The sequence below is a fragment of the Passer montanus genome, unplaced genomic scaffold (genome assembly GCF_014805655.1).
Source record: "Passer montanus isolate IOZ18808 unplaced genomic scaffold, ASM1480565v1 scaffold26, whole genome shotgun sequence".
Lineage (NCBI taxonomy): Eukaryota > Metazoa > Chordata > Aves > Passeriformes > Passeridae > Passer > Passer montanus.
In genome coordinates, this window is record NW_024367261.1 from 635967 (window position 1) to 655736 (window position 19770).

The 19770-nt window shown below is 38.6% G+C and overlaps 1 protein-coding gene across 2 annotated transcripts in view; it reads left to right on the top strand.

The window, feature by feature from the left end:
* Window positions 1-19770, top strand: part of CDYL (chromodomain Y like) — a 104622-nt gene that overhangs the window by 70701 nt on the left and 14151 nt on the right. The window contains exon 3 of one of the 2 annotated variants that reach the window (XM_039712139.1): window positions 11742-11786. The exons of the other annotated variant lie outside the window; for it this stretch is intronic. Within the exon in view, the coding sequence (XP_039568073.1) occupies window positions 11742-11786 (45 nt within the window). The remainder of the gene's footprint in view (window positions 1-11741; window positions 11787-19770) is intronic. 2 annotated transcript variants of the gene reach the window in all.

The following is a 19770-nucleotide window of genomic DNA, read 5'->3' on the forward strand; positions in this document are numbered from 1 at the left end:
GGATGGCTACTGATGTAATACACATCCAAGCTAATTGGCAGCTTTTGTGGTCTAGAGGTAATAACAGAGGTAAGAAACCAGCAGGAGGTCTGTGGTCAGTGGTGTTCCCCAGGGAGCAGTACTGGCTGCAGTCTTACCCAACTTGTTTGTGAATGACCTGGATGAAGGGATGGAATGTACCCTCAGTAACTTCCCTGACAAAACTGGGGGGAGTGGCTGACACACCTGAAGGCTGTTCCACCATTCAGCAGGACCTTAAAAGGCTGGAGAGTGGGGTAGAGAGGAACCTCATGAGGTTCAGCAAGGGTAAGTGTGGGGTCATGTACCTGGGGAGGAACAACCCCAAGTGCAGGCTGGGGGCTGACCCCCAGAGAGCAGCTCTGTAGAGAAGGACCTTAGAGTCTTAATGGGTGACAAGTTGACAATGAGCCAGCAGTGTGTCCTTGTGGCCAGGAGGGCCAATGGCATTCTGGGGTGCATCAGGAAGAGAGGGGCCAGCAGGAAAAGGGAGGTGATCCTCTTGCTCTGCTCAGTCCTGGTGCAGCCACATCTGGAGTGCTGTGTGCATTTCTGGGTTCCTCAGTACAGGAAAGACAAGGAGCTGCTGCAGGGGACCCAGTTGAAGACCACAAAGGTGATTTGGGGTCTGGAGCATCTCTTGTGAGGCAGATTGTGGGAGCTGTGCCTGTTTAGTCTGGAGAAAGGAAGATACAGAGTTCTCAGTAATGCATATAAATATCTCAAAAGTGGGTGGGTGTCAACAGGATGGTGCCTACCTCGTTTCAGTGGTGGCCATAAACTCAAACAAAAAGAAGTTCCACCTCAACATGAGGAACGTGCTGGAACAGGCTGCCCTGGGAGGTTGTGGAGTCTCCCTCTCTGGAGACATTCCAAACCCACCTGATGTGTTCCTGTGTCACCTGCTCCAGGTCACCCTTCCTTGGCATAGGGGTTGTACTCTGTGATCTCCAGAGGTTCCTTCCAAACGTAATGACTCTGAATAAGTAATAAGGGGGTGTGAGTTATTATATCTCAGTTAAATGAATTACTCTTTAATCAACACTTTGGTTTTTATTGTCAGTATGATAGGCTTTTGCCCACAAAATTTGCTGGACAGACTATAGAATCAAGTGTTTGGGGTTTTTTGCCAGACTTGGGGAGAATGTAGATTTCATTGCCTGAGTCAGCTGCTCTGAGTTAATAACATAAGTAAATCTAAATGGGAATAATCTCCATATCTCTACTGTAAATTTAAGGCTATATAATTTGATCAATTTTGTGAGGTATTTTATTGTTTGGTTGAGATTTTTTGTTTGGGCTTTTTTTTGGCATGTTACTAAAGGTCAGGAAAATAGGATATCCTAAGTCTGTGTCTGTTAAGTATATAGAAAATCCCTACTTCTCAGCTATTCTGCTACCTGGTCATGCCAGGTATCTAAGAAAGCTATTTAGGTTGATTACAAGTGCTACAAAAGCATCTGGCTGATCTAAATCCCTGAATTTTCTGAAGACAATTAATATGGTGTGAATTATAATTTCATTAATGAAAATGAAGGGCATTTGCTGCCTCTTCTGTTTCTTTTGGTCTTGTCATAATTTTTCTCAGGTGATTATTGAAAAACTCAGGCTCAATAGCAAATCATTGAATTATTTGACCTACAAAACTAAGAGTGTTTCAAAAAGGAGAAAAAGATTTTGTCCACTGTTTTTTGAGAACATCTCATCAGTGCTTTCCCATTATGCTTCTGAAATTACTTTTCTGAGCCTTGTTTCAGTGCATAATATAAATAAAATAGATGGCTCCAACTAGGATGTAGAGGCCATCTTGTTTACTTTACATATTACAAACTTTTTCTGGTAACCTGCTGTAATGAGTAAGTAATTGTAGTGTTCCTGAGATTTCAGTTTTTGGCTTAAAATAAGCAAGTGCCACAGACATAGGCTATCTGGCACTGAAAGAGTACTCTCTTATGTTTTGGAGCATATGGGTATGTTCTTTCTTACAGAGATTCTTTGCTCATTTCCAGTATCAATTTTCATTAAGGTCACTGGCATGTGTGATTTTTCTCATAATTATAGTTGCATACTTCTGATAGCTAATTGCTTTATAATAATGGAGTTAATTTACCCTATTTTGGTCTTTCCATAAAAGAGCTGATATTTCTTCAAAGCTCTATTTTGTATTTTTAATAAAAAGTTGAATTTTACTTGTGATGTTGTGGATGTGTTTTAGGGGCATCTTGGAACACCTCTGTCTCTTTCTTCCTTCAAAGTGAATTTGTTCTTTTACAATAGAGACAAATACTGTCTCACTATTCTATGCTTGTTGCTACCCAATCAAAAAAACTATATACCTCAGACTTGGAACTAAGTTCATATTTATCCTTATTATTTCTTTGTATGTTACCTTCACTTTTTCTGCCCTGCTGTTTTGGCTTTTCAATACATTCTCCATAGCATGGGTTTGGGTTTTGATACTAATAGTTTTTTGGTGGAGTTTTTTTGGTGTTGTTTGGTGTTGTTGGTTGGTTGGTTGGTTGGTTTTGTTTTGTTGTTGTTGGTTTTTTTGGTCCATGTTTTTGGCCCATACTGTGTAACAGTTTTTCACTTGCTGTGAAGTGAAAAGTCATCGGCAATGATAGTGCGATAGAAATGAAACCTGCAGAGAATGTTACTCTTTGATTTCCAGATTACTTGAGAGGATTTAAGCAGTAAAAATCTGTAAGACAGCAAGGAACACTATGTAAGAGCACCACAGGCTTCACAGAGTGCAGATTTCTGTAAAGCATTTCCTGCTTTGAAAGCTTATTCCCTCAAACTGGACTAAGTTTCCTGAGCCGAAGACACTGCTTCATCTGATGCTTGCTGTTCCACAGTCCCCTTTTTCTGCCAGTCAATTTTATTGTGAAGGCCTGCAGAAAGATATTCTTTGTTTTGTCATGGCTCCATCTTTAAAATATTTAGATTTCTGTAGGATGTCAGTATTTGTGGTTGGTCTATATTTGTTTTTTTGCTCTTGCAACCATTGTTAGACATTTTAAATTGAGAAACAGATGAACAGCTAAAACACAAATATTTTTAAGTTTGGAGGGTATTTATTTTCTTTGTCTGTGTATCTTTCTCTCAAAACATTGTACATTGTTACAGACCAAAGGAATTCGGTAGGCAAACACTCTGTTTTACCAGATGGGTTTGCCTGAAATACCCAGGATTCTGTTACATTTATTTCATTGCAGTTGTTAATAGCACAATAGAAGTAATATTCTATCCATCAATGCCTTAGTGGTTAGGAATTTCCTCACTGTTGTTATGCCCTACTGTTGCTATTCTTACCATTTCTTGAGGTTATGGTCTGGCAAGTGTTTCAAGTTGCATTGGCCTCCTTCGCTCTAAATCTCATGCATGTGCTAATGGACTACTCTTAATTGTTTTATTTATTTATGAAGCTTCAGCATTTGGAACTTTCAATAGGGATGTGAATACTCAATTTGAATGACTAATTTCCAAAATGTATCAAGCTTGGGATGAATATATATATACAAACACTGAAAAATGTCTGTGTGCTTCTGATTGTTTATATTTGTTGATATGTCACTTTTGCTTTTTTATAGTAATACTTATAGATACGTACTTTGTCATATTTTGTGGAAGAAAATACATCTTTAAGTGGTCACATTGTTAAATTCAGAAATGAGTATTTGCTAAGAGATAAAGAGCTATTTTTGAAATATAGGTTATAAATGTAAATTACATGATACAATGTTAAATTACTTTAATGAAGTTTAATACTAAAATCCACATAGTAAAAGAATCAATTACACTGGCAAAAAAAAAGCCTTTACACAAACTGAATTTAACAATAGTTGATTCTTTTGAATCATAAATGCAGCTTTGCTAAGCAGATGAGAAGGAACACATTTCACTACAAATTAATATCTCTTGGTATTAGAGATTAAGGAATATGTTTTCCAGGAAGAAATTTTTAAAACAAACAAAAAAATGTTTATAAAGAACTTTGTGTGTGTATGTTCACACAGGCAAACTTCCAATGCCATGTCTGATGGTTAGTTCTTCATTGAAAGTGTAAGAAGAAGTCATTGCTATATGTCACATTTTTTGAGGCTGGATTTGTTTTTAGCCATCTTACTTGCAGTATTTAAACTTTGTGAAAGTGATGAAACTTTAATGGCTTGAGATTTTAGTCCTCTAAGAAGAGGAGGGGCAAAAACCTCAGGGTCTTTACCTTTTATCCAAACTAAAATTACTAGAGAATAAAGGAAAGGAAAATGCCAATAGCAGTGAGTACTGGGCTTGCATCAGAGGGAATTATATGGTAGAAATGTATGGGATGTCAGGAATTCCCATATCCTGAGAATGCCATGTGTTGCTCTGCAGTTCCTTTCTGAATATCTTTGCTGTCAAAGGCGGTGGAGCTGATAATCTCTTCCTCACACAAACCTTTGTGCAATGATTTGCAATTTGCAATTTAACAGAGCTTTGGCCTGTGTATCAGAGATGTGCTTTTGCTATCATTATCACTTATAACCCATTCAGACTTGGCCACCTTTTAGACTTTCTAAAAATGTTTGGCTGTGTGCACACTCAGCAAAACCCTCTTTGTTTTTTATCCATTACGTTGCCTGAAGATCGCCTACACTGAGCACAGTCTGGCTTGGAAATGAATGTAACGATGCCTGCAGATGTTTCCTACCAACATGATGCTAACAGCAGAGGAAGCAGTCTCCTTTTCAGCACACAGATCTCCTCAGCATCAAAATAGTTGTCCTTAAAAAGATACTGGTTCTGTTTGGTTTGTGGGTGGATTTTGTTTGGCTTTGGAGTGGCAGAGTTCTGTAACCAGCTCCCTTTGCTGTGGGGTGCTTGGAGCTGGGGTAGCTGAGGCTCTCTGGGCAGACCAGGTGGGGAAGGGGCTGCTCACCAAATTGCAGCCAGCTGTGGCTGCCTCTGCTGGCAGACAGCTAAGTGCTTTCTGCTTCAGCTCCTTTCCCATCCACCTCCTTCCTCCTTGATTAGTTTCATCAGGATTTTTTATCTCTCTCTAACGTGACCCTGTGCAGAGGTGTCTCTGTGCCCTTGCTGTGTCCTTTCCATGCTTGTCCTGCTGGGAGCCCATCACCTCCTGCCTGCCAGCCTGGGACAGCAGCTGCGTGCTGGCAGAAGCACCGCCAGCCTAGAACACCCTCCTGCAACTCCAGTTCAGCTACTGAACACTCTTGTGGCTCATGAGAGTGTTTCCCTGGCAAAGTATTCCTTGATTTAGTGCACAAAAAAAAGGAGGAACCTGAAGGCGCCTCAAGAGAGAACTGCCTCTGCTTTGGCCGAGACTCACGGAAAACTAATTTCCCCCTTCCCTCCCCCATATGCTTTGTTTATTAGCTAACTTCCAGCATTCATGAGTAGCTAGTAACACTGGGCCATGCTGGACAAAGCAGGCAGTAGCAGAACCACTACAAGTCAAAAAAACTGGGGAAAAATGCCCTCAGAAATTAACTGTTGTCATCCCACCTTGATAAATGCAGTAAGCCAGGGAAGCATGGCGCTCTTGAACTAATATATGTCTACTGTTGCTATTGTTTTGTTAGATAGTATGGGCTCCCCAAGTGTCAGGGGGAAATTGATTTTATCATGGTCCACACTTAAATGCCAATATATTAGGGGAATCAGACTGGCTTTACTTTCCTATCTGTAACCTTGCCAAATTCTAGTTTAACACCAAGCATTGCAGAAGGTCATCTCAGAGAATGATTCCTAGAGTTAGCCATAAACTCCCTTGGGCAGTCCAAAAGGTATTGCACAAAGTTTATCCAATAACATCACCCATATTTAATTTAGACACTATTTTGGTTGTGCTGAAACTAAGGAGATTAGCAGTTTCCCTGGATGAATGGCTGTTCTTGTTCCTTACCCTTGAAGAAAAATGGAATTGTCATATTTAATCTGATCATCTGGAAGTTTCCTCTTACCCCAGGCTATCTTTCTCATCATTATTTTGAAAGTGTTAGAAGGCTATCATTTCTTGTACCCAGTCATAGATCCAGTCTTCTGATTTGGAAGTATTTTTCAAATAATGTGTAAACCAAGAGTAATTTTTACAGCACTGAGATGATTGCAGAACTTATTTCAGAGTGGAGACTGTAAGCCATAGGAACATTTTCACAAAGACCCTAAGCTTTATGGCAGAGGTACAGATACATATGTTAGAGCTGTGGTTGTGGCTTCCCAGATAAGTATTCAGGCCTCTCCACAGAAGAGGATTCTTTCCCTCCAGGGTTGATTCAGGGACACAGGCAGAACTGTGCATCATGACTGAAAGCAGCAGTTAACTGAGAATCCAGTTGTCACTGTCCACAGTGTGCTAATCTGCACCTGACACCATGGATCCAGGTACCTTGTCTTTGTATTCCAGACTGTTGAAAGGCAACTGCCTTTAGATATCAGGGAAGGAAAGGCAGAAGTGTTACACAGTGTGGTCACATATGCATCACAGAATACTAGGAAATAGGGTTGGAAAAGACCTTTGTCATCTAATCCATCCTCCTTCCCCGCAGACTGCTCTGCAGATGCCGTTGTTGATTCAATCAAACTGTTTTCACATGCAGAGGAATCCATCAGGGTCACTGAGAAACACCTGTAGCTCAGGGCTACAGAATGTGCCAGCTACTAACTCTTGTGTCAGTGTGCAGGAATAAAAGCAAGGAACTGCAAAATGGAGATGCATTTTCTCTGAGGGTCATCTGGTGGAACAGAAGGTGGTTTAGGCGATGTGATGGAGTCGGAATGCCATCTGGTTTTGTAGATGCCCTTGGGAGACATCAGAAGTGTTGATAACTCTAGCTGGTTAAGGATGTAGTGGAAAAGAGTATTATTGGCAAATTTTTCATTAAAAATAACGTGCATGTCTCTGGAGATGCTTGGGTTCTTGTTGAATGGTTTTTTGTCTGTGAGAACTACAAAATGGGGGAATTTTTATTTTCAGTGTTTGACTTGAGTTTACTTGTTTAAGTGTTTTATTGTATCAGGACATTATAAGGCGCCTCTTGGGCATATAGTAAAGTGATATTACAAGACACAGCAGTGGATATACATTATTTTAAATGGACTGTACTTTGCTTTCTTTGCTTATGAGTCCTGGTTATTTGCTTGGTTGTGTAGTATGACTGTACAGTGCAGTCACTCTCTAGTGCTAGCTCACTAGAGAGCCTGTGTGGGATGAATGCTTTGGCTTTTTAGTGGAATCCTAATATGACTGTACAGTGCAGTCACTCTAGTGCCAGCTCACTAGAGAGCCTGTGTGGGATGAATGCTTTGGCTTTTTAGTGGAATCCTACCAGTAGAGGGGGTGTTTTTTGAAGGAAAATAATTGTTATAAGTTGTTGTTTCCAGTTACTTTGTGACCACTGACATGTAGTTTTTTAAGTTAACAAAGCAGAGCAAAATCAGTGACACACCTTTTCAAAGGGTGATCTGGAAACAGCACAGGCCTGAATTCAAGCCGCTGATTTCCCTTTACCATGTAAAGAAAATATATTTCCAATTAAATAATTTCTGTCTTTTAGCAAAGCATATGCGGGACTAAAGTTACAATCAGTTTTAAATGTAGCATATAGTGCTGGGTTCCTTCTGCTTCAATTTTAATCTTCCTCAACTGCTGTATTAGTGTTTGAAAATTTTACTGGTTTTTTTGTTTGTTTGTTTTTGTTTTGTTTTGTTTTTTTTGCTACAAGTAATATGAAGACTATGGATTCATGTTCATACACCAAAAGAATTAAAACTACTACAGTAACTCCAGTAGTAAATGCTAAAATTATATTATTCCTGAATGGATACAGGTAACATTCCTTTTAACAATAGAAATTTCAGGAGAAGTTTGAACAGGCAGCCATAGAATCCTATTTACAAATTACTGCAGTTTATTAAATACACATCTGACCTTGTTTTGAAGCAGTATTTTTACTTCAGAACAGTTTGAAAACTGATACATAAAAGAAGTAAATCTCAAAACAAAAGAATCACCTGTTTAGGTTTGTTGTCTTTCTGGTTTACCCTCTGAGCCAAAATCCAGTATTTGCCCACTTCTGCATTTGACTAATTCCTACTTCATGGTCATCATACTGGGTTTTCATATTTTACAAAGAATATATATAAGCTAGATGAAAAAGAAGGGGAAATTTTATACTTTAAACCTTAACTATCCTAAACGGGAAGGAAAGGCTTTTCTTCCTGGCTAGTATGCACAGCGAAAGACTTCTCTTGGGGAGAAGTATTTGTGAGAGAACCACCCAAGGTGGAACAGTGTGAGGCTCTCTCTGGAAACAAAATTGTTTGATGGGCTGGTAATCTTAGAATCATTTAGGTTGGAAAAGGCCTTAAGTTCATCTTAACCCAGCATGGCCAAGTCCACCATTTAGCCATGTCCCTAAGTACCACATCTGCATGGGCAGTGTGATGGCATGGGAAAGGGATGTGTTTTGCAGTGAAATCTACTATGTACAATAGCCATTAGTTGAGGAATAAAACCTTTCCTGTCAGCTTTAGAGTCTGTATCCTTTGCACTATTTTCTATGTCCTTCAGAAGACTGACAAAGTTGGCAACTAAATAATCCCAAATCGGCTTTTTGAGTACGTATTGCACTAATATAATTCTCAGAGATGTCACGGTGCTCTCTAACAAGGTTTTCTGGGGGCTTACTGGAGCATTTGCTAGACAGATTTGTGAAGCCTCAGCTTGAACTTCAGTCCTTTTTCCTCTCCCCTGTGGTCTACTCTAGCATGTATTGTAGTCAAAACTCTTGCTGCCTGGACCTAGCAGGCGGGGAAATCCCTGTTTGTTTGTGAAGAGGAGGTGATGAATAATCACACTTCTCTGACTGTCCCTGCTCATGCTTCATCCCCTGCAGACTGTGGCAGCCTCAGCAGATGTGTGGCTTTACCTCCCACCTCCCGCTGTACCTCATGTCTCAGCAGGACATCCTGTTTGCAGGTTCTTTCCTGGGACAACTTTTCTCATTCCTTTTTTTCCTCTAGCTAAGCATTGATAAACTACAAATTGATGGCAGCAATAAAATGGACTGTATTTCTCTTGCAGATGTCTGCAATAGTTTTTCTCATTATTGTTTTGGGAGAGTTTGAGGAGTTTACATCACAGGTAGTTTTCTACAGTGAAAATAAACTAGTCCACGAGTGTGGTCTAAAGTACAAGTTGTGTTGTGTTTGCAAAAGTAGTTCCCAATCACAGTGTGTTTTGTAGCCATGGAACTGAAATATTAGAAGATAGATTCACAGCAGGAAGCGGGTTTTAAAATGCTATTTGCTAGTCATTAAACTGGAGGAGAATGTGTTGATGTTATCTTTAGATGTGGTGCTTTTCACTTTACTCTGTTATCCTGTCCTCTTTTCCCCTACCTCTTCCAGATGAGTTCCTGGTAGATGGCTACACATGGGAATTGATCAGGCTGAAAGTTAACCCAATGAAAACCCCAGAAAAATGTTTGGCTTCTTTCTGCTGTAATATTATTTTTGTCAGTTTTTATTGTCTTTCTGGTTTACCCTCTGAGCCCTTCTGGCATGTCTTCCTTTCTTTATGTCGGTTTATTACTCATTTCTTGACACTTAGTCAGAAGTTGATATTGCTGTCAAAATAATGAACCGAGAGAAGGAAAACACTAATGCTTTTGCCCAAATACTCGGAGATAGTTGAACTGTATATAATGTTTTTTGTGAATTTGGTTTAGGATTCCATTGGTCTTACTTGAGACTGGGAAAGGGAAAAACAGAGGTAAAAGTAAGGTGATAATTTTAAACTGGAGTTTGGTTAAACTCTGGAATGGTGCAGCAGATGCATCAGTGGATGCAGGGACGGTATTAAGGAGCCCAGCTGACCCTTGTGTCTGGGTCAGGCAGAAATACCTCCTATGAGTGACTTGTTTCTGATGTGGCAGGCTATACGAGGCAGAAACAGAGCAGTGAAAGGAAACAAATCTTAATTTTGATGTTATATAAACTAAATTGATACTTAAGTACCTCAGAGTAATTTGGTATGTGCTGCTTGCCCAGGTCACAGGAGTATGCTGAGGCTTATGGAAGGAGTGATCTTCCTGAATTTTCCAACTAAATAGAATGCCAGTTTGCAGAAGAGCAATCAAGCCCGAGAACATAAATGCAGCAGACTTCCTCCTTGTAGCAGGAATGAACTTGGTTACTCTTTTTGCAGTGTTGGTCTGATACGAGCAAGGATATGATTGTGCTGCTTCTTGCTGGTAGTCTCTTACCTGATTTGTGGGCTGAGACGTAGGGTCAGGAGGGGAGTAATCCCTCTTTGAAAAACAAACCCCACATTAATTCTTCTAGAAATTCCTGTAAGTTTATAATTTTGTTTAAAAATTAATGAAAAGGATGATCCCACTGCAACATTTTTCTTAATTGTGATGATTCAAAAGAACAGCTTAAAAATACTTTAAGCTTGAGAGCATTTTAACTGAGCTACAGGGGAGAATATCTAATAGTGTGGTACCTTTTGTGAGGTAGCTGGTGTGGAAAACTCTTCAGGTATCGTAACTAAGAAAAGACAAGGAGTTTATGATTGCAAAACACAAATATGTTGGTGTATAGATAAAAACTAAATGGAAAACTATAAGCAATAACTTTTGTTCCAGTCAACTGTTAATCTTGGGGCAGCACATTAGTGATGTGGAGGCATATTCTGAGATCAAATGGAGATGCAGTGTTTCTTGTAACTCTGTATGTCAAACTGCCAGTGACAAAGAATATCCACAGAACATCCTTATACAATAACCCTGAAATATTTGTTGCTACAAATTTCCACTTTTGAGTGTCCCATTTTAGGATTTTTAGGAAGCAAAATTAATTTTAGATAGAAAATTTTTAGTTTTAAACATATTTCCCGCTTGGAAGAGCTGAGAATAGTTCCATGCATACAGTATCAATGCTGAGCAAAAAGGGTTGCTGCTGTGATGAGGTTATTATTTTTAAATCTTGACATTCACATGTAAGTATGTATTATAGAGAGACTTCTGATTGATAATTTGTAATAGTGTGAAATGCAAAATATTGGTAAAATATATTCCAAGCAAGGAGTGACCTCTTATAAAAAGATTCCATTTTTTTCATACCCAGTATGGCTCTACTGAGTATTGCTTTGGCTCTCCAGTAGGTTTTAAATGGAAGGACACTTTTGAAACTTGACTTTGAGAGCTGTCTTGTTCATAAACAGAAATAAAAAGCAGTTTAAGGCTGCTTTTTTTATAAAAGTGTTTCTTCTACATATATGTGAAGTTACATCACTACAAATTTTATTAACCAAGGTTAATAAAGGTCCAAATTTGCTAGTCTTTAAGCAAGCAAGTCTTGGAGGTATTTCACTTATGATACATTTCCTGTATAAACTATCACATTTGTCTCTTTTTTTATTGTCAGTCAGCCGTCTTGCTATGTCAATCCTTCTAGTCTGTCATTTGTTGTATGTACAATATATTCATACTCATTATAAATACTTTTCTGATTTCCTATAGCATGCTGGTTTCACCACTAGTATTTTAATTGCCTTTGTAGCTTACACTACATTTCACTTTTTATTTTGGTCTCATTCTCCTCTCTCTTTTTTTCTTTATCACTGGAAAAATAATTTGTGTTTAGCATCTGTAACTATGAGAACTTCAGAGTTTTACTTTGCATTTCTAATACCCGTTCTTTATCTGTTTTAGCATCTCCCTGTATTCTTCCCAGTGTTCTTTACTTCCTATTTTCTTGTAAGTATAGCATATTCTCTTTTTCCCCTCAGTTTCTATTGACCTGTTTAACCATGTGGCGTTAATTGAAGCTACATCTCACTCCTGAAGAAAATAATTCAATTACCATATAAGTTCAGTTTCATTTTTACACCCTCTCGTTATGTCTGGGATATCTTGTTATTTGTCTGAAAAGTATTTAATGCAATATCTTTTTACATAACACAGCTATCTAAAATTGCACAGCATTCATCTTAGTAGAAATTAAATTTCAGTTCCATTCTGTTTGTTTAGTGGTTGGAATCTGACATGAACAGGTGGGTCCTTGACAGGTTTCAGGAAACAACCAGTCATGTAATTCATCTATCATTCTGTCTTATCTATGACATGTTTAAATGGTTTCCAAGTTGAAATTGAGCTCACAATTGTTGCTGCTTATGTACTAGTCCCATTATTTTTGTGTACATGATCTTTGCTTTACTCAATAGAATTCTTCTGTCTTTTGTGTAGTGAATCCCCTTGATATTTTTGGTTCCTCTGTGTGTTCTTAATAGATTTTTCCTAAGGCAATATTTAGCATTGTAAGCATCTACTGTACCTAAAAATGTTCAGACCCTGTCACTCATGAACCTCCTCTTAGTAAATACAAGTCTGAGCACAGCTTTATGAACTTCCTGCTGAACATGAGGCTTTAGTACTGGACTTTGGAATTGCAGCAGTGGGAGTTGCAACAACCTGCAAGCCCAAACTTCAAATGGAGATTCATTTTTTTCCTTTTCCCTGATTTTTCAAATTAACAGGTTGTGGATCTAAGTCCTTCCATGAATTTGCAGTTTTTTTTGAATTATATATTTGAATTATATATTCAAAAATCTATGAATTTGCTCTTGAACTGTGAACACATCAGAATGAGTCCCATGGAAAGATGTGCTCTTGCCCACATCACTAAATAGTCGAATAAACCTTACTTTCCTATTGCCAGCTACACAAACTATAAAATTCTCTCTCACTGGACACTGATTTAAAGTATCAGACACAATACACTTTGTTCTTGGTTTTTGTGTAGCAGCAGCTATTATGTGGTACTTAACTAAATCTCCTTTGTTTTTGGTCGGGTTGATGGTAGGTGCTGTGTCCTGCTCTCTGAGACAGACCTTAACTAGTTTGTCTTTTATGAAACTTGTTTGGGAATTTGCTTTAAACCACATGTTTTTCTGTTGGTTGATTGTTTTCTCTTTCTCAGATGTAACTTCCTAATTTCTTGATTTTGTTTTTTTCTTCTTCCCCTTCAAAGTGTTGACCTCCTAGTATTAGTCTTTGTAATAATTCAGAGTCTGTAGTTTCATATTTATACATTGGTGCTGCTGAAATATGTCCCACTTAAATATCACCATGCTAGTTCTGTTGCTTCTTTAGCTGTCTATTCTGTGTAGCAATAGTATCTTTGTTGGTACTTGTATTTTAATCTAGATACTCGTAATTTCTGTAAAGAAAAAAAATCCAGTACTTCATAAAAGCAGATTCTTACAGGAAAAAATAGCTTTTGGGGATAGGGACCACCTGTAACTAATAATCCTGGCTTCTATATTCCTTGCTTTGTAGCCTGAGGGAAACCACTTTGGCAGCTCTGAATAGTTTTCTATGTATGGCAGTCTGTGTTAACTACTTAATTAGTGGTTTATGGACTTATCAGTTCAGGTTTGTTTTTTGTGAGATTTTCCCTTTGATAATTTGTTCATGAATATGACAACAGTCAATGCAGTAGAAAGCCTAAGGTCTTCCACAGACGCCTATTGCTTTCCTCAGCAATATGAAAAGCATGCACCCAAATAGAGCCCATGCATGTGATCCATCCTGCTGTGTAAGGGCAGCTCACTGCCTCCAGCCCTTCCAGCTGATGGCTGAGATGCCTTCTCTACTCACTGCTTGCAGCTGTGGTTATTTCCCTGTGATGTATCATGGGCAGTTGGTGGGTGGGAAGGGTTATTTATTTATTTATTTACCACTTTTGTTGCAAAATGTGATGAAAACTTTTTCTTATGATGAGCATTTTCCCAAGACTTGTGGCCATCACCGTAGAATGGTTTGGGGTGGAAGGGACCTTAGAGATCATCCAGTTCCCACTCCTCTGCCAGGGGCAGGGACACATTCCATTAGACCCCATTGTTCAAAGCCCCATCCAGCCTGGCCTTGAACACTTCCAGGGGCAGAGCTTCCACAATTTCTCTGGGCAGCCTGTTCCAGTACCTCTAGATTTGCCTCTAGAGCAGATCTGTGTCCTTCTTGTGCTGTGTGCCATGTTCAAGATCTTTGCTGTCTCTGCAAATGCCTGGTGTGGACAGCTACACCACTTGTGCTGTGGTCAAGGCAAAACGATGTGAAGGCAAATGCCTCCTGTGCTTTCTAGCAATTTCCTGCAGTGATACAGAAAAAAGCCTAATTGAGGGAGGATGTAATATTTTTCTTCATGCAAATCATCTGATCTGAGTCTTACTCTTGGTACTCTTCTACTGTTGACTTAAGGACTTCTCCGAGTGTTTGTTTTTTTTTAATTTTATTGTTTTGGCAGAGTATTCTTTTGATGATGATGATTGTTATTATTAGCGTATTACTGGGTATGCTTCACAAGTTCTCCAGTTGAGGTGGGTCGTCATACATGTGCTGATCCTAGGTACTGTAGCCAAAAAACAGGAGAGACCAGATTCAGCTTGAAAGCATAGGCTGTCACTCCTTTCCATCATGGCTCCTTTCAGCTGTTGCCAGTAGATGGTATCCTCTGCAACAGTAGAAAAGGGCAGATCGGGAAAGGTGAATGTGATACTGTTCTGAATTAAATTTTTCAGAGCATCTGACTATTCAGCACCTGTTGCATGGGATACCCAAAGATACTTTTCATCTCCCGTTGCTCAGAGGTCCCTGTGTTTATACTTTCCTAAGACCTGTAATCTTCTTTTCATCCTATTTTCTCCCACTGGTGCCAATGCCCAGCTCTTGATTTTTGCTTCACACCCCTTCAGGCAGCAGAAGTGGTTAAGGAGCTGGCATCTCTCCTGTATAAGTGCAAGGATCAGGACTAAACACTGCAATGTTTAGTTTTTCACTTGAGGGTTTTGCGAACCCCTTAGAAAAGTCAGAGACTCCTCTTCTACCCTTGCTCTTCCCACCCCAGCCAGTTATTTCTTCCAAGATCAGTAATTTCTGATAAGAAGGTGCTGCTGCAGAACAGTTTGTCTGTGTATACATTATGTATTGCAGGTTTCTCAAGCATAAAGTGTAGCTGGTGGTGTTAGGGCACACAGCTTGGTGTACTGGAAGATTGCTTCAGGTTCATTTGCCACCCCTTAATGAACCTCTTGTTGAATATCCCACAGGAGGACGAGACAGCTTCTATGAATAGCTGACATCAGATAGTGGCTGTAAAGACATTTTTATCTTTTTGAGGTAGATACATAAAAATAGAGGTGCCTTTTTCCAGCAGGGATGCTCACTCTAGCACTCTGATCTCAGGGTTCCCTGGAAAGTTTAACACATGCGTGTCAGTGTCTTTGTCCTGTTGAGGTCCTGAGCCTTCCCTGTCCACTTTTCTGCATTGAAATGCCAAATGGTTTTCGGAGCAGTTGTGAGTGGAGCTCTTGTAAAGTCTGGTATTGAAAGCCTTGTCTATGTGATTAGAATGAACCTGTCAATTAGTATTCACATTTGTTTACAAAAAGAAGGTAAATGTAAGTGTTCTGCCAGTATACTATTATAGCCATCTATTTAAATTTAATTCATAATCTAACTAAGGTATTTTAGAATGTTTTAATGTTCTTATAAGCATTATATAATGTGTACTATGGCATGTATGTGTTTGTGTCTATAGGTGAAACTACTGGGAAGTCTTTTGGCACGATCTGTTTTAGACAAGCCTTACATTGATATCCTGATATCCTACAAAAAGAGAGCCATTTTTCACATCACTCAGGGGATTGGATTAAATTGCAGTGAAGTGCTCTTAATATAGAATATCTTCACCTCAGGAGTTAGTGTGAAATAGCTGGGTATACTTCAAGTTTAAACCTTAGCCTATTTTGCAATAGCTTCCCTCTCTAGATGAGCCCCGAGAGATGTCCTTGCTTAACTCTCAAATTTTAGAGCATTTTGAATGAATGCTGTGGTATCATAACCTGCAGATCCAAAAATATCAAGATAGAAGAGTTTTCCCTTATGAAATCTTCCCAGTATTAAAATATCTCAAAAAGCAGTCTGTAACCTGGGAAAGGCTTTTCTGATTTGACTTACTCATGAAAAAAAGAAATGAAACTACCTCTTTGCTTCCCACATGAAATACTTTAGTGCATGCTACTGTGAAATATGGCTGGGGTTTCTTGACTGGACTAATACTGAAGGCACTTAGGAATTTTTATGTATATTTTTTTCCTTTCAGCCATCTAAAATAGTGAGAACAGTCGTGTACTGTTTTCTACTTGTCAGTAGCATCTTGACTATAGATTCAGTGGAAGACAAATCACTCCAAAAACAGGCTAAAAGTGCAGTGGAAGGGGAATAGAAAACAGTTCTAATTTATCTTGGTCCATGATAAAGGAGAAAAAAATTTTGCTACCTGAGGAGTGTTTGTTTCTCTATTTTTGGTGAAATAATAAGAATGAAGATGTATTTGGAAAACATTCTGGAGTTGTTAGGAGCAATACATTTTCTTTCACTGTGAGCGTGGAAAGTTTACTTAATGCATTATGCATAAAGATGCACAGTTTCTCTTCAAAGACAGTAAAACTTAAGCATACTCCTTAAAAGATACGTTGCCAATTTATCTATTATTAATGTTATCCTTGTTGCTTTTGTGAGCATGGTCTTAGCAAATCTTAGGTCTAGTGTTTTGTTATTCCCATCTTTTAACATATGTTTGGGAGTTTTTTATTTATTTCCACTTACACAATATAAATCAGTCAGGCTAATGTAAACCTATTTAACTCAAGGGTGAAGAAATGCCATTTTCTCTTGTATTGGTTGCTCACTTTCAGTAATAGAATTTTATGTTCTGATTAGTTGCAGTTTTGGTTGGCATTATGAGTTTATCTTCACATGGATGCTTATGTTCTGAAAAGGAAAGACATTCAAAAGCAAAAATAATTAATAGCCTATAACCTACAAAAGTCCAATACAACCAGTAATGCTACCCTCATTCCTTACAATACTAAAATAGCATTTGATGCTCTGAGTAATCTAAGAAACAGAGAAAAATATCTACACAATGGGGGAAAAGGCTGCTGGAGACAATATTAGTCTGAATGTGACATGGCAGCCAAGATTAAAAGCTAATGTAAGATAGAAAAACTTCAAAAGTTGAGTAGAGAAATATTACTGGGACAAATGTGTCTTCTTCTCTTACCATATTAATTTTGTCGATAACAGCAGTGTCCTGTAAGAAATGTAGGTGTAATAGGAGCAATGTTTCCAAGTTACATTTATGATCACCTATGCAAAATATATGGAAAAGAGTTGTAATAAAGCAGCACAAGAAAAGGACTGCTTAGGAGTTGAAGGTAGACATTGACTATCAAGCCTGCCAGCCATTGCATGACTTCTTGCTGCTGAGTTGTAGTTTCCTGTTGCTGATGTTCCACCAAGTTCTATCATAATTTGCCAGTTAATCTGTTCTTAAAACCCGTAGTCCTTGTGTTGAAATGTGGCACATTTGCAAAAACAACAGAAGAACATCTGATGGTGTCTAGCTGTTCCCTTGAAAGAGAATCAGAAGTGGTTAACTTCATTTAGCAAGGATAGTGTTACAGGGCACAAACACTCCCTCCCCACAATAAGGGTTTTCAGGAGGGTATTGAAGGAATATTGTCCTTTTCCCACCCCCTCTCCTCCAAGGCATCTTTGGGGATGCTTGTTCTGATGCTGGAGTATGCACAACTTATTGCTGGTTGCACTGTTGATTTGTGCTCTGTGTCAATGGAACACCATATTCTGGAAGGAATTAGCTAGCATCTTTCTGACATAAGTGATCAGCACATTTTGAACACTTTTCAGAAACATAGAGCAAATCAGTTTTTTTAGGTGAAATAAATTGAGAGTTCTTTTTCTTGTAAATATTTATTGTGACGTTTCAAAGTAAGTGGAACTTTTGTTTAATTAAAAAATGTAAGTGCTATTAATATGCATACTCAGACAAAAAATAAGCACGTACATAGGAGGTTTAGAACCCTCATTTTCAGTTTCTCTAGTCTGTGCTAATACACTACAATTCTAAGATCTTCTCTGTGTAATCACTGAAGAAGAAGTGGAAAAAAATACTGGAAACACTTCTGTATTATGTTTGCATTGTGGTATCACTGTCTGGAATTCCTGTCTCCTGTGAAATATTTGATGTAGTGCAGAGTTAAGACTGGAAAAGCTTAACAGTGTTTACAGTTAGAGATTGCTAATACATATGAACATGTAACAAAACACCTCTGTTTGTAGGCAGAAAATTAAATGTGAGGCAACCTGCACTGGACAACTAATTTTGAATTCTTGTGGATTATATATTCAGGGTACAATGAAGAAGTAGAAGTACAGAAAAGACTTAAGGAAAAAATGTAACTTATTTGTAGCACCGGATTTTAATTTCTTTTCTTTACTGAAAATTCAAGTTGCTTTTACCAATCAGTTTTCCAGATCATATTGCTCCCTGTCTGGTAGTTGAGTTGTAATCAGTTACAGTTGCAGTTTTATTTCTACAGTTAACACTTTAAGACATTGCTGCTGGTGGTGTTTGTTCATTTGCTTATTCAAGTGGGATGTTTCTCATTAACCCCTTCATCACTTAGTGTAGGAAAGGACATAAGTGGTGCCAGGAGGGTACAGGAAAGACATGGGAGTCCAAAAGCTCCTTGTGAACACACCAGGCTTCTCTGAAAATACTGAGTGATTTCATGAGTAAAATGAGAGCTGACTTTCAGTGCAGATGAATGCCAGGCATTGAGGAGGGGACAAAACAGGCTTACATACCAAACTGTGCCTATAGCAAAACATAAAACAGTGACTGGTTCCTGGCTATGTGTTGCTGCTCAGGGAAAGAGCATTGGGTTTGTTTTGGATAGTTTTCTGCAAGCATCTGTTTAAAATAAAAAAAAAAATAAAAAAACAAAACCCATATTGAATATTGTGTCCCATTTTTGGCCCTGTTCCAAGAGTTAGTAGAAGAGGAAGAAGCATGGAGAAGAATGGCAGGCTTGGACTGGCTTCTGGAAGAAGAAAGGGGAAATAAGACTGGGGCTAGTCAATCTGGAGAAGGGCTCTGATGAAAGGAATCAAGAAATTTAACATGTATGTTCCAGAACTTGCTGCCAAGAGATACTTTGGAAGACAGATCTGTAGTGGTTTCAAAAGTAAATTGAACAATCCCACGGAGAAGAGGAATTTAATTACATGGGGTTTGGTGCAGCCTATGTTTCTGGGCATGCAAATTTTTGTAATTGCCAAGTTTCTGGTAGCTGGAGTTAAAGAAAATACTCAGACAGTATTGTTCACACCTCTCATGTTTTTGTGCTTGTTCCTTAGGCATCTCTGCTAAACTTTCAGAGACAGCATACTCTGTCAGTCAAACTTGAATTAAGAGCACCAACACATATGTACCCAAAAAGTGTGCAACAGTAGCTTGGCTGGTTTTAGACCATCTCTTTGTATGTATCCCGAAAGTATTGTTGCAGGGTGGGGGGAGTATTTGTATTCAAGGTTTGATATGTAAGCTAAACTGAACTTCTCTATAGCAGTGAGGCATGAATATCTTAGAGAGGTGCTTGGGATTTTAATTTTGGATTGTTGTGAAGTGAGCGTAACTTGTGTTTTTAACAAAAACACCTTTGTTCTGCCCCTTTCCCAAAACTGGTATTTTGTGTCTGTCTTCCTTTGGATAAGACCAGTTCCTTTCTTATCTGTTGCTCTTAGCTTTAGGTTTTTTTTCCCTCCAAGGGCAGTTGCATGAAATTGCTGACTGCTACCAGGTTTTGGTCAACAG